Here is a 13,657-nt window from a genome sequence, read left to right as displayed (position 1 = left end):
ATCCCTAATAAAACATTTTTACCAAGGTACCAAGGTGGGGAAATGGAAATGTCATCTGGTGTTTCCCAGTAGCTGTCGTCAGTGGTCTCAGACTTTTTCTTGACAAGTGTGCACCAGTACTTTTTTGATCTACTGTATATCCCCATACATAAATGATGTATCCATTTTAATCCTTCACCAAATATTTTGCTTCCTCAGTTCCTTACTTTGCCAGCTTATACATTCAGTTACATCATTCATACACTTATTTCTTGGCTTTTCACGCCCTCTCATCATCTTAATCTTAACCATACATAACCTTAAGAGTCTAAGGACACTCTCTTTTACCGTTTCATTAGCAGATCTCCATGTTTCACAACTAATTACAAATCTTAATAATTCTTATCTTTGCATTCATTCTTTAACAGTCCTATTTTTACTGTTTTACTCTCCTGAATTTTTTTAAATACACAAAACATTCCAGTCTTACAGCCAAATGTTAATGTGGGCAAAATGTGCCTTCATGTAGCCCTCTTGCGGTATCTATATTCAAACTTGTTATATGTCACGGCAGTATAACAACAACCACTAGTTTTCCCTAAACTAAAAGTATTCTTCTTTCATCATTCCTGAGCTGAATAAAATATCCTGGTGGTAGCAATATTAAGACAGGAAATTGTTATAAGTATGAAGGGGTAAATGGAGACTCTAATGTCCAAATATGAGTGTCAATGTTTGTAATTTAGTCTGAATACGCCCCAGTTATCTTATCCTGGCTATTTTTAGGTGATATTCAGCTTAAGAGAAACCCTTGGACTGATGGGGTTATCTCTGTCACAGGACTTTTTTTTTTTTTTTTTTTTTTTTTACAGTAATTGAGAGGAGAGTCACTCAGCACCGTAGAAATAATGTCCAACATGTTAGTCAAATAAACCTGGTGGTAATCAGCGTGATGCAACCCTTCACAACAGGCAAAATATTATATATATATATATATATATATATAGAGAGAGGGAGAGGGAGAGAGAGAGAGAGAGAGAGAGAAATATATATAGACAGATAGATAGATAATTATATATATATATATATATATATATATATAATTATCTATCTATCTATCTATATATATATATATACCCACCCACTTGTCTCAGGTACGCTGAAAATCAGCCTAGTAACGGTAACAGCCAGCACGTGGACGAGGACTGTGTGGCCATGAGGAAGAATAACGGCTACAAGTGGGATGATCTGTACTGCTTCCTTGAACTGAGGTATGTTCATTTAACACACACACACACACACACACACACACAGAAGGAGTCAAAGGAGGCAGACGTGCGACATCGGCTGTCCGTACCGAACCAACATGGCCAGTGGCATTACCTAAATTAGTGTCCTTATATGAGTCAAGCTCTGTACCAGGTTAGACTAAAGGATTTTTTATTATTAAAAGAAAAAAAAAAGAAAAAGTTTAAACAAGACTTGTTCAAACAGAAAAGAGAACCAAGACGAAAGAATGCGCTCAGTCAGCTGAGGTTTGTTTAGACTACAGCAGCACGGGGAATGTAAGTACATACTCTGTACTTTTAGTATTGTAAAATGGATACATACTTTAGTAAAGCAAATCTGGAAAAGAAAAGGGATAAAGGTAGAAAGCAAAATGATGATTTCTACCAAGAACTGGTTGAAGTGGAGACTCACAATAGACTGGTTGAACGTGTACACAAACTAGAAATGGCTTTCAAAAATGAAATTGATGAAATAAAGAAGCAGATGCACTTGCAAAAGGAAGAAATAGAAAAACTAGGAAGGGAGGCCAACAAGAAAGACACAACCATCAGCGAACTAACAGTGGAATTCAGTACACTTAGGAAGAAAATGAGTGAAATGGCAAGTACAGTAGTCAATCACAAGAGTGTTATGGAAGAGTTCAAAAATGACACAGAGACAATTAGGGCAAGTAAGCAGTCTGATAGACCAAAGCAGTGATACTGGGAAGATAACACAGGTGAATGAAGCTGTGCAAAGCTACAAAAGTGATGTGGAAACTACAGTACGTATGCTGAAATGGTGAAAGTAAAGAAAGACTTAGAAACAAGGGTGGAGGAAAAAAGCATTAAACAGGAAGTGAAAAGAATAATCCAAAACAATCCAAAGTTAGTCAGAGATTCAGTAGATATAAACAAATCTATAGTAATCACTGGTATAGAAGAGGAAGAAGTAAAAAACAAGATCACAAGAGACAAAAAGGAGATGGCAAATGTAATGAGCTTACTGAAAGAAGTATCAGAGGAAATTTGTAGTAAAGACATAGAGGAACACAAAAGGTTAGGGAAATACGAGAAAAGCAGGACAAGACCTCTAAAGGTGACTTTCCAGAGTGTAAACACTGTGGAGGAGATACTAAAAAATGCAAAGAATCTTATGGAAAAAGAGGAGTTCAAAAATTTATGGACAAAAAGATGCCTAACACAAGAGGAACTGGAATTACTGAAAGAGAAAAGGGAGGAAGCAAAAACAAAAAATGAGGGAAGATCAGAAGAGGATAAGAAATTTTTTTACAAAGTAATAGGATTGCAGGTACGAAAGTGGTACACAAAAAGGATGGAATAAAAAGGAGGAAGGTAGTAAAACCATGTCATGACAAGTATATAAACAAGATGATAAAGTTGATGTACTCAACTGTGGATGGAATGGTATCTAAATTACTAGAGATGAATGATTATGTCAGAGAAAATGAACCACAAATAATATGCCTAATTGAAATAAAATTAACACCAAGGATATCCAATGACATACTAAACATAGAGGAATACAATATATAGAGAAGAGACAGAAATTTAAAAAAAGGACGAGGAACTATAATATTATCTAAGAAAAATATAAAAGTCAATGAAATAAAACTTGATATACCATCACAAGTAGAACTGATTGCAGTAGAGATCAACACATCTGAAGGGAAAGTAATTGTAGCCAATTTGTACATGCCACCCAGATCAAACACATGGGAAAGAGACGAATATGAGGACCTTGCAGAGAGTACAATTCAGAGTTTAAGATCATTACTACATAAAATGGAAGAGAAATCGGAAAGAATTATACTAACTGGAGATTTTAATACAAATATAAATTGGAATACTCTAGATATAATTAGCCAAGAAAGCTGTTGGGTCCAAAAGCTCCTGGATCTCGTGCAAGAGTTTTTCATAATGCAACGTGTGAGGGAAACCACCAGAAAAAGAGGACTCGGTGTACCTTCAGTGCTAGATCTAATATTTACTAGGCAAGAAAATGATATTGACAGTTTAATATATCACCCTCCACTTGGCAAAAGCGATCATGCGGTACTAAATTACAACTTCAGGATAGCATATGACATAGTTAACAGCAATGAAAGTTACAAAAAGAGCCTAAACTATAAAAAGGGAAATTATCAAGACCTAAAGAAGTATTTCTTAGAAGTTGATTGGGAAAATGAGCTTAGAGGACAAGATTTAAATACTGTATATAAAAAATTCTGTGAATTTTATGAAATAGGAGTCCAGAAGTACATTCCACAGCACAAAGAAGCAGATAAGAAAATACAGAAATGGTTCAATACAGAAAGTAAAAAATCAAAAGAAAGAAGAGATTTGTTGTGGAATAGATACATAAGACACAATAGTGAAAGGGCGTATAATAATTACAAACAGGCAAGAAACGATTATACAAGAATAAGGAGGGAAGCCCAAAAACAGTTTGAGGAGGATATAATAAATAAAAGTAGTGATCAACCAAAGCTGTTTTACAGCTACATCAGAAGCAAAACCAAAGTAAAAGATATAATACAATCCATTACGGACGAGGGAATCACTTATACACAAGAGAAAGATATTTGTGAAGCAATAAATAAGAATTTCCAATTAGTTTTTACAGAAAAAAAAAATTTGAGAGGGACTATGTGGAACATGCATGTCCACACATACTACCAGATATACAAATAGCAGAAAAAGTAATATAGGAGGAGTTAAGTAAATTAGACAGAGGAAAAGCAAGTGGTCCTGATGAAATTTCATGTTGGGTACTACGAGAATGTGCAAATGAGTTCAGTAAACCATTATTTTTAATTTTCAAGAAATCCTTGAGTCAAGGTAAACTACCTGATATTTGGAAAAAAGCAAATATTGTCCCCTTATTCAAGAAAGGAAATAGACAAAATCCACTCAACTACCGACCAGTATCACTGACCAGTGTTGTAAGTAAGGTATTAGAAAAGCTTATAAGAAAAGCTTGCTTAAATCATCTAGAAGAACACAGTATGATAACAGAAAGACGGTTTTGTTTCAGAAAAGGAAAATCATGTGTTACTAACCTGTTGCGCTACTATGACAGAGTAACAAACACAATACAGGAAAGAGAAGGATGGGTGGACAGAATCTATTTAGATTTCAAGAAAGCTTTTGACACAGTACCACACCAAAGACTTTTATGGAAACTGTACCATCAAGGAGGAATTCGAGGCAAACTGTTTTGTTAGATGCAAGATTTTCTCATAAAAAGAGAAATGAGAACAGTACTAAGAGGAAACTACTCATCATGGAAAGAAGTGACTAGTGGAGTACCACAGGGTTCAGTGCTGGCACCAATCATGTTTTTAGTGTATATAAATGATATAAACAGTAACACTGGAAGTGGGAGCTATCTGGATATGTTTGCAGATGATGCAAAAATACAAAGGAGAATTTCTTACACAGACTCTTGTAAAGAGCTACAAGAAGAATTAAATAAACTTCATGAATGGAGTAATACATGGCAAATGGAATTCAATGTGGACAAGTGTCATGTAATCAAGTTTGGTAAAAGTGGAAAAAGACCTGATTAGGATTATATGTTAGGAAATAAAACCCTATACACATCAGCAAGAGAGAAGGACCTAGGTGTGATTATCAATAACAGACTATCTACGGCTGACCACATCAGCGAGAAGATACGGAATATGTATACACTGCTTGCAAATATGAGAATAGCATTCACATACATAAATGAAGACATGCTAAGAAGGATAATAACATCATTCATTTGACCAACCCTGGAATATGCATCAGTAGTCTGGAGTCCTCATCTCAAAAAACACATAGACAAGATTGAAAAAGTTCAAAGGGCCGCTACAAGATGGATACCAAGCTTAAGGGACCTAAGCTACGAAGAAAGACTAAATAAACTGAATCTACCAACACTACAGGAGAGAAGGAAAAGAGGTGACATGATAATGCTATATAAGTGCATATCAGGGAAGGAGAAAATAGACATAAATGAATACTTAACATATGGAGAAGCATCAGCAAGAGGACACTGCAAAAAACTGCATAAGAAGAGAGGTGATAAAGACATAAGGAAATTCAGTTTCCCAAACAGAGCAATTGATCAATGGAATGCACTACCGAATGAAATAGTGTGTGCCAAAACAATTCACAAATTTAAGGATATGTACGATAAATATGGTTTAAGACACGGGACAGTACGAGCTTGACTCATTCCTGTAAAGATACAATTAGGTAAGAAGAATTAGGTAAGGTAAGAACACACACCAGGTAGCGTGGTTGATAAGGTCGTGGTGGCAGATCCGCAAGGGTTCGAAGCTCGGTGGGAAGAAGACAAAGCGTTTGTACCCTTCTGTCTACACTTCACGCCTGCCTTAGCAAGGTCTGGCGCTGTGTCAGTGCAGCAGCTTTGATCAGACAATTAACTACCATTAATTAGGAAAATGGGTTAAGGATCTTTGTAGTTTTAGCCACTGACTGCAGCAAGTACTGAAATATTCCGAAAATTTTCATTATGGTGTTACAGGCGCCTGCACATGAAAGTGAGAAACGTATCTGAGCAGAGAAGCTTCCTTATGCTATTATTTTAGGTAAAAGAAATCTTCTATCCCACTTGGCACAGTTTGAAATGGACCATTTTATTTCAGAATTTCCTTCACTAATTTCTTTACCCCCTTGGCTTCAGGTGAGTTTAAGCCTGAGTAAAAAGACATGCTTGGGGAGCAGACACTAACGACTTTGAATATTAATGAGAGGCTCACGCAGCCGCAACTGTCTCACGAACGAAACACATGAGCAGTTATGATGCAGCCAGCATTAAATCCTTTGCTATAGGAAGCTAAGTAGTTATCATTTTAACCCTTAGAGGTTGGGGATCTAGCGAGTTGAGCCCTTTTCGTATGTTTTTTTTTTTTTCTTTTTTCCCTCAAAAGTCGCCTGTTTTCAACCAATCATAGCTTCATAGCCACAGCACCTAGAACTTTCAATTGAAGATCGTAATACTTATCAATCCTTCGTTTTTCTATTTCAAGTGTCCCCATATCAGTAGTGGAGGTGTTTTAGAGACAGGAGGTGATGAATGGAAGCAACTTGGGGGGTTGTGCAAGGCTGTTCGTACACATTAGTGTCTACTGCTGGATATCAGTCCAGACAGCGATAGAAAGCTCATGTGATGACGTCACGTTACCATGACAACCGCGGTGTTGGTCTTACACAAACATCCGACACTGCAGCTTTTCAGTCTCTTGTCTCTTTCTTCTGGGAGGAAGGCAATCAGTATGTAAATGCAAAAACCACAATGAATGTATTCATATATCAATCTTCTCTTACTCTAGTGGTGCAATATTAGGTAAACTTAAGGCTAGCCTCAAAGAAGGTCTACAAAACTAAGATGTCTGGAATGTGTCAAGTTTGGCAGAACACTTGTTTTTTTTTTTTTAATATATACCTTTTCGTTATTTTATGGTAATACTGGTTTATATATTTTTTTTGTTATGCGAGGAAGAAGGAACCAAAGGCCAGGAACCCGCTTTCCAGTTCCCTCCATGAAAAAAACAAAAACAATACAAAAGAGAGCCAAATTCAATTGCTGGCGAAAATGAAGCTTCTTTGTGCAGCCATCTTTTTTTCTGAGTTGCAAAGCTTAAGTCAGTGAATATACTGTATTATCAGACGATATGTACTGTACTTTGGTCTCGTGTCACATAGACAGCACACTAGAATTCAGTACAATGTATATTTGAAAGGAAACCCTGAGTTAAGCAGTAATGCCTATCAGTCTAGCAGATACTGTTGTACCAATTCTCAGCTGCTTAATCTGATTTCATTTTTTGTCACAGTACAGTATGTTCACTGGGTCAAGCTGCAGTTTATACACTGTGCGCCCAGGAAACAACTCAAGATTCATTTACTATTACGGTACTTTCGGTTCTGTAGGGTTCCCTGGGTTCTGTTTGCAAGTATAGCTACAGTAAGGTCAGGTCAGAAGTAGATTTAGTTAAGTCTAGCGGCAGTCTTTGTTAGTTAGGTCTAGTGGCATTCCGTGTTAGTCAAGTCCAGTGGCAGTCTGTTGGTAAGGTCTAGTGGCAGTCTGTTATTAAGGTGTAGTGGCAGTCTGTTAGTAAGGTCTAGTGGCAGTTTTTTAGTAAGGTCTAGTGGCAGTCTGTTAGTAAGGTCTAGTGGCAGTCGTTTAGTAAGGTCTAGTGTCAGTCTGTTAGTAAGGTCTAGTGGCAGTCTGTTAGTAAGGTATAGTGTCAGTCTGTTAGTAAGGTATAGTGTCAGTCTGTTAGTAAGGTCTAGTGGCAGTCTGTTAGTAAGGTCTAGTAGCAGTCGTTTAGTAAGGTCTAGTGTCAATCTGTTAGTAACGTCTAGTGGCAGTCCGTTAGGTCTAGTGTCAGTCTGTTAGTAAGGTCTAGTGTCAGTCTGTTAGTAAGGGCTACTGTCAGTCTGTTAGTAAGGTCTAGTGGCAGTCTGTTAGTAAGGTCTTGTGTCAGTCTGTTAGTAAGGTCTAGTGGCAGTGTTAGTAAGGTCTAGTGACAGTGTTAGTAAGGTCTAGTGGCAGTGTTAGTAAGGTCTAGTGTCAGTCTGTTAGTAAGGTCTAGTGGCAGTCTGTTAGTAAGGTCTAGTGGCAGTCTGTTAGTAAGGTCTAGTGGCAGTCTGTTAGTAAGGTCTAGTGGCAGTCTGTTAGTAAGGTCTAGTGGCAGTCTGTTAGTAAGGTCTAGTGGCAGTCTGTTAGTAAGGTCTAGTGGCAGTCTGTTAAATTGATGACATGTGGAGGTAAATGGACGTAGGACTACTGGGCCTTGGGAACGGGCTGTGAAACTTACGCCCAGAGTCGGACACATTAAAAAAAAAAAAGTTTGGTCTAGTGTCAGTCTGTTAGTTGGGACCGGTGGCAGCCTGTTAGTTAGTCTAGTGGCAGTCTGTTAGTTAAGTCAAGCGGCAGTCTGTGTTAGGTCAAATCTGATTTGGTTAGGTTAGCACCAGTGGTGGTCTAGATTAGTTAGATAGGTTGACAGTTTCATTGTGTTAGGTTAAGTGGTAGACTAGTACTGTGATGAATGATTGCTTATCAAAGCTATCATAAGTATTGCATTCTACTTTACTGTAGAAGGTATAAAGCTCTTACATACAGGTTTACTGAGAGTTTGCATAGCACCCAGAGACTTGTTAGTATATATTCACTGTATTACAATATCTTACTCGTTCAAGCCTAAATTTACCCTTTATGTATGTTTTCTGTACCCTGGAAATCATTTTACCAGTTTTATTTCATTGGTACTAAACAAATCTTTATTGTGGCAAGGAAGAACAATTTTTAAATCCCTTTCAGGTATTATGTCGAATTAAGAAAAATCTGCTAAAATGAATTCGATGTGTAAATAAAATTGGTTTCTGCCATCAATGATAAATTAAATATTGACATAAAATAACGAAAACGTATATACCGTATTCAGAAAAGTTTGCAGGCAAACCTGACACATTCCAGACACTTCTACATTTATTGACTTTCTTTGAGGCTAGCGTTAACTTTTACCAAACAATACACCACGAGAGTTAGAGAACGTTAATATATGAGTACATTTATATTGGTTTTTGCACTTATTTACCGATTGCCTTCCTCTCAGAAGAAAGAAACGACAGACGATATTGTAAATGCCGCGATGCTTGATGTAGATGTTAATGTAGAACCACCAAAGCAGTTGTCATGGTTACAGGGCATCACACTTCGGCTCTCTGTTCCTCGCTCGCATTCACACACATTCCCCTTTGTCTCAGTTAACTTTGACACTACTCTCAGCCTGCCTCTGCCACTGCTGCATTAATGAATAATCAACCCTAGTACGTGTGGCAAAGAGGGAAAAGAAATTCCAGAGTTTAGTACACAGTACTTGCTGCTAAATAACTTTTCTGCGAATACAATCTCTGTGTCCTTTAAGATCAGTTTAGTTATCCCAGAGTACATTTTCTTTTCTTTAACCCGTAGTTTTCATTGTTTTCTAAAGAACTTATTTAGCTAATTTCTTATTTCACAACAAGCTTATTACAAATAATTTTTGTTATGCTAGGTGTTTTAGGGTGACTTCTCGTCCTGGAAACACCAGCAATAGAGCCGGGGTCCTCTTTCGAGACGGAGCTAGAACACACAACGAGAAGAGCAGGACATAAATACTCCGGACAACAACCTTACATTTTTATTATCTAAATTACAACCTTCGTACAATATGGATGGGAGTTGTACACGATACGCTACTTACTATCAACTATGCTGGACAGACTGGAGGGTCCTGACTGGTTAGTGGGTATCACGCAGGATACTAGCCAGTCAGAAGGACCCGGGACAGACACTGCACAATAAGGGATATTAGATTTCACACAGTTTGTTACTTGGCCTCTGATATCTGTCTGAATACGAGTGTCTCGCCATATATCATACAGTGGTAAAAGCACAACACAGTACACACATAGGCACATAGGCACACTATGTAGTCACTAGAGCATTAGTTCGACACTGCACATATCACGAGCACTATTGACACGATATGTCTGGGCAGTCACTATTACTCTGGGCAGGCCAGAGGACTCCGGCTAGGCTGCAGGAGCAGGGTGGTCTCCAGGTGTCGGCCAGGTGTTGGAGGGATCCCATCTGGTGTCCCTTCTTTCAAGGGCCACGGGACGACCCTCAAAGGTGACGTTGTCTGCTGGGAGCTGTGGTCAGGTGTGGTGGGAAGTCCTCTATTCGTGAGGCCTGGTGGGGTAGTCTGGTCCTTAGGACTTGGACCAAACAGTGGAAGCAGGTGCGCTTGCCTGCGCCTACTCTGGGGGGAAGGTCGCCGTTGCCTGGGGCTGAAGAGGGCATGCCCCAGGGTTGTAGGGGCACCTCGGGGGGTCTGGCGTCTGCAGTCTCCCTTCCATCGGGCCCCCGTCAAGGTCAAACTGTGGCGTCGCATCCGGCAGGAGTCCATCAGGTGGTCATCTCCCACAGGTGCCAGCTGGATGGCATACATTCCCGGGGACAGCACAGGACCTCGCCATACTTCTTCCAGGCAGGGAGGTTTCTCCTGGAGGCTGCCTTGGTGGGGAGGGGCTGAGGAACGTCCCGCTCGGCTACAGGAGGGGCGAGCCGAGCGAGGGCCATCCTATGCTGGGGAAGTCACAGGGGGTGAGAGGCTTTGGTGGTGATGCCCTTCCCTGGCATGGCTGGAGGCCGTCGCCGAGGTCCCGTAGGCAACAGCGGGAGGGTGGCTAGAGGCAGTCCCTTCCCTGTCGGTGCAGCTGAGGCCATCACCGAGGCCCAACTTCCGAGCAGGACCATGGGTAAGGTGCGGGTGAAGGCCGTCACCTGTCCACGGGTTCGGCTGGAGGCCGTCACCTGTGTCCTGCAGGAGGAGTGACATGCTGTCGAGGTGGAGGCGGAGGCTGTCATCTGCCTGCTGATGCGGCTGGAGGCCGTCACCTATGTCATACTCCCATGGGCAGCTGCAGAAGGAGAGGGAGCATACCTGTCACTCCCCAGATGCGATTGGAGGCTGTCACTGGTTTCTGCAGGATAGGGGGGGGTCGAGCAGCACCTGAGCAGCTGGAGGCCGTTTGTAGGGTTGTGCAGCTGAGGCCATCACATTTTGGTGTGTGGCTGGAGGCCATCATGTTTGGTGTGCGGCTGAAGTCATCACTTTTATGGGAGCGGTTAGAGGCCGTCTCCTGGTTTGTGTGGCTGGAGGCCGTCAAAGGGGTGCTGCTCGGGACTGTGCTTTCAGCCCCACCCCGAACCTGTCAAGGGCTAGTCCAGTCGGAGGGTAGTGCTTGCGGACTGCAGCACTCCTGCTGGGTCTGTTCCGGGGAATAGAGGCACATGGTATATGGAGACATACATCCATATAGCCCTGACCTTGCGCACACCTTCGGAGCCCCTCCATGGTCACCTCCTGGGAGGGGATGTCACTCTGTCCTGGTGGTGCTCCATCACTGCAGTTGATATTTCACCACTGTCTGGGGTGGAGAAGTAATGTCCCCGTGGCTGGAGGTAGTAGTTCTTGGTGGTGGTGGTGCTGCAGGCAGGTGTTAGGTACTGGAGGAGGGTGGTCCAATGTGAGGTGAGTATGTTCGGGTCCTGATGCGGAGTGTAGGTGATATACAGGGTGGAGGCTTGGTGCGTTGTGTGGAGGAGTCACAGAAGGTGGTGGGGCCCACGGATGCGTTGCTTCCCTCCGTAGGTTGGGGCCCAGGTGACATGCTGTACCTTCATGGTTGGTGGTAGCTGGTGTTTGGCGTACTTTAGCTGAATGCTGGTGACCGGTGAGGTGGTGGATGTTTTATGCGGTTGCTGAGGGTATGTGTGGCTGCTTCCCATGGGGATAGGGGTGGGTGGAGGTTTTCAGTGGGCTTGGTGTAGTCTGAATGTTATGGGGGCAGTGTTGGGGGTGTGAGGGGTTGGGGTGATTTGATCTGGTGGTGGAGGCGAGGTGGGGGGAGTAGAGGAAGATGTGGTGGAGTATCTGGCTGGTGGGCATGAAAGGCAGCCAGAGCGGGTGATGGTAGTTTTGAGGGTTGGTGTGGGTGGTGAGGCGGGAGTGCAACCTCGTGGTGATTGGGTCGGGTGTGTTATTCGAGCATGAGGCAAGGGTGTAGGGGGTGAGGGGGGAGTGTGGCCACGTGGTGTCAGGGATGAGTGTGGTTTCTGGGTGTTCAGTGACGGGGCGGTGTGGGTGGTGGTGGCAGGCGGTGTTTGAGGTGTGGGATGGGTTGTGGGTGATGAGCGAGGAGTGGTGGGTGGGGGGGAGGATGTGGGAGTGTAGGCAGTGGTGGGTGGTGGGGAAGGCTGTGGGTGCACTACGGAAGGGGGTGGATTTAGGGTTCCTGGGTTGGGTGCATGGATTTGCGGCTATGGCGAGGTGGCGGCCAAGGAAGTGTGAGGTGCAGCGGAGGAGTGGGCTGGTGGGGAAGGAGTGGGGGATGAGGGTAGGGAGGAGGAGGGTGTGATGTAGCAACAATATGAATCGGATGGAGGATCTGGGGTGGTGGGTGGGGGTGAAGCGGTGCCGGTGACAGGGTGAGCGGGATTGTGACGTAAGGCGGTAGTGGTTGGAAAAGGGCGCACTTGGCTTTTGCGATACGTGTCCGGTGTGTTATGATAGTCTATGATGACATGGTAGGGGTTCGGGACGCGAGTGATGGTATATGGACTCATGAAGCATAGGGAAATTTTACTGGGTGTGGGTAGCTTTGCCACCACTACTGAGTCACCCGGCTTGTAAGGGCTGGAGGGGGCAGTGTCTAGCTGCAGATCTAGATTTCCCTATAGGTGGTGCAATTGCCTCTTGAAGTAGTAGAGAGGATCAGACGTGGGGTACGTGGTGGGAGGCTGCAGATGTTGTTGTAGGGGCAGGAGGAGGGGGGCCTCCCCGAATACCCTTTCGTGGGAGGGATATACCGTTGTTTCGGAGGCAGGTGTTGATCCCCCACTGAACAATTTTGATTGGGCTGGCCAGTTCTCATTTTTGTTTTTCTCTAATCGAGTCCCACCTGGTTCATGAGGGTGCTCCTCTGGCATATGCCATTGCCTTGGGGCCAGCATGGGAAGGAGTGTGAAAGGCGGTAGCCAAAAATGTTCACAAGTTCTTGCCACACAGCGCTGGTGAACTCGGGGACATTGTCTGTGTGCAGGGCCTGGGGAATCCCGAAATAGAAGACGTGGCAGATGAAGGCGTCAGCCACGGCTATGGCGTGGTGCTCCTTGGCTGGACAGGCAATGAGGAATTTTGAATAGGTATCCACAAAAGTGATGATATACCTGTAGCCAGATTTGGGTGGTAAAGGGCCCACTATGTTGATGGATAATAATTGCCAGGGTTAGTGAGCAGTGATGCTCCCCGACGGGCCTTATGTGTGGGTAGTATCTTTACCTAGTGCACAGGCCCGGCAAGACTGGATGACTTGTCTGGCTAGGGTGGAAGGGTTAGTGGTCCAGTAAGCATCGTTAAATACCTGTAGCACTTTTTTGATGCCCAGGTGAATCCCATTGTTGGAGTGGAGGTGCATCATGGTGTTTAAGGAGGTCTTGGGGTCAAGCACTATATGTCCTGACTGGGTGAATAGGTTGTAGCCCTGCTAGTGGAGTTTAGAGAACAGGTGTGGCAGCAGCCATTGTGGGCATTCTTTGTTGCACCACTGCCATAGGAGTTCAGATTCACTGCAGATTGAGCTGATTGACAGTTGGGATAGGGCGTCAGTGTTAGCGTGTAGTTTGCTGGAGCGTTAGGATATCTTGTAGTCAAATTCTTCTAGTGTTTTCCTCCATCTAATATGTTGGGCATTGTGCGTGTCCGATTGCCAAAGCCACTGCAGTGATTGGTGGTCTGTGATGATAGTGACATTTGTAC

At 43.0% G+C, this 13,657-nt stretch overlaps 1 protein-coding gene across 1 annotated transcript in view; it reads left to right on the top strand.

Moving 5' to 3' along the window:
- LOC145399106 (low affinity immunoglobulin epsilon Fc receptor-like) overlaps positions 1–9,636 on the top strand; it is a 59,614-nt gene extending 49,978 nt beyond the window's left edge. The window contains exons 4-5 of the mRNA XM_080271851.1: positions 1,134–1,250; positions 9,555–9,636. Of these exons, the coding sequence (XP_080127977.1) occupies positions 1,134–1,250; positions 9,555–9,636 (199 nt within the window). The remainder of the gene's footprint in view (positions 1–1,133; positions 1,251–9,554) is intronic.
- Positions 9,637–13,657: the final 4,021 nt, after the last annotated feature.

Source organism: Coenobita brevimanus, chromosome 47 (genome assembly GCF_032717465.1).
Source record: "Coenobita brevimanus isolate Jiangsu-jjx chromosome 47, ASM3271746v2, whole genome shotgun sequence".
Taxonomy (NCBI): domain Eukaryota; kingdom Metazoa; phylum Arthropoda; class Malacostraca; order Decapoda; family Coenobitidae; genus Coenobita; species Coenobita brevimanus.
Note: the sequence above shows the minus strand (reverse complement) of the source record. Positions and strands in the feature narration are given on the sequence as shown.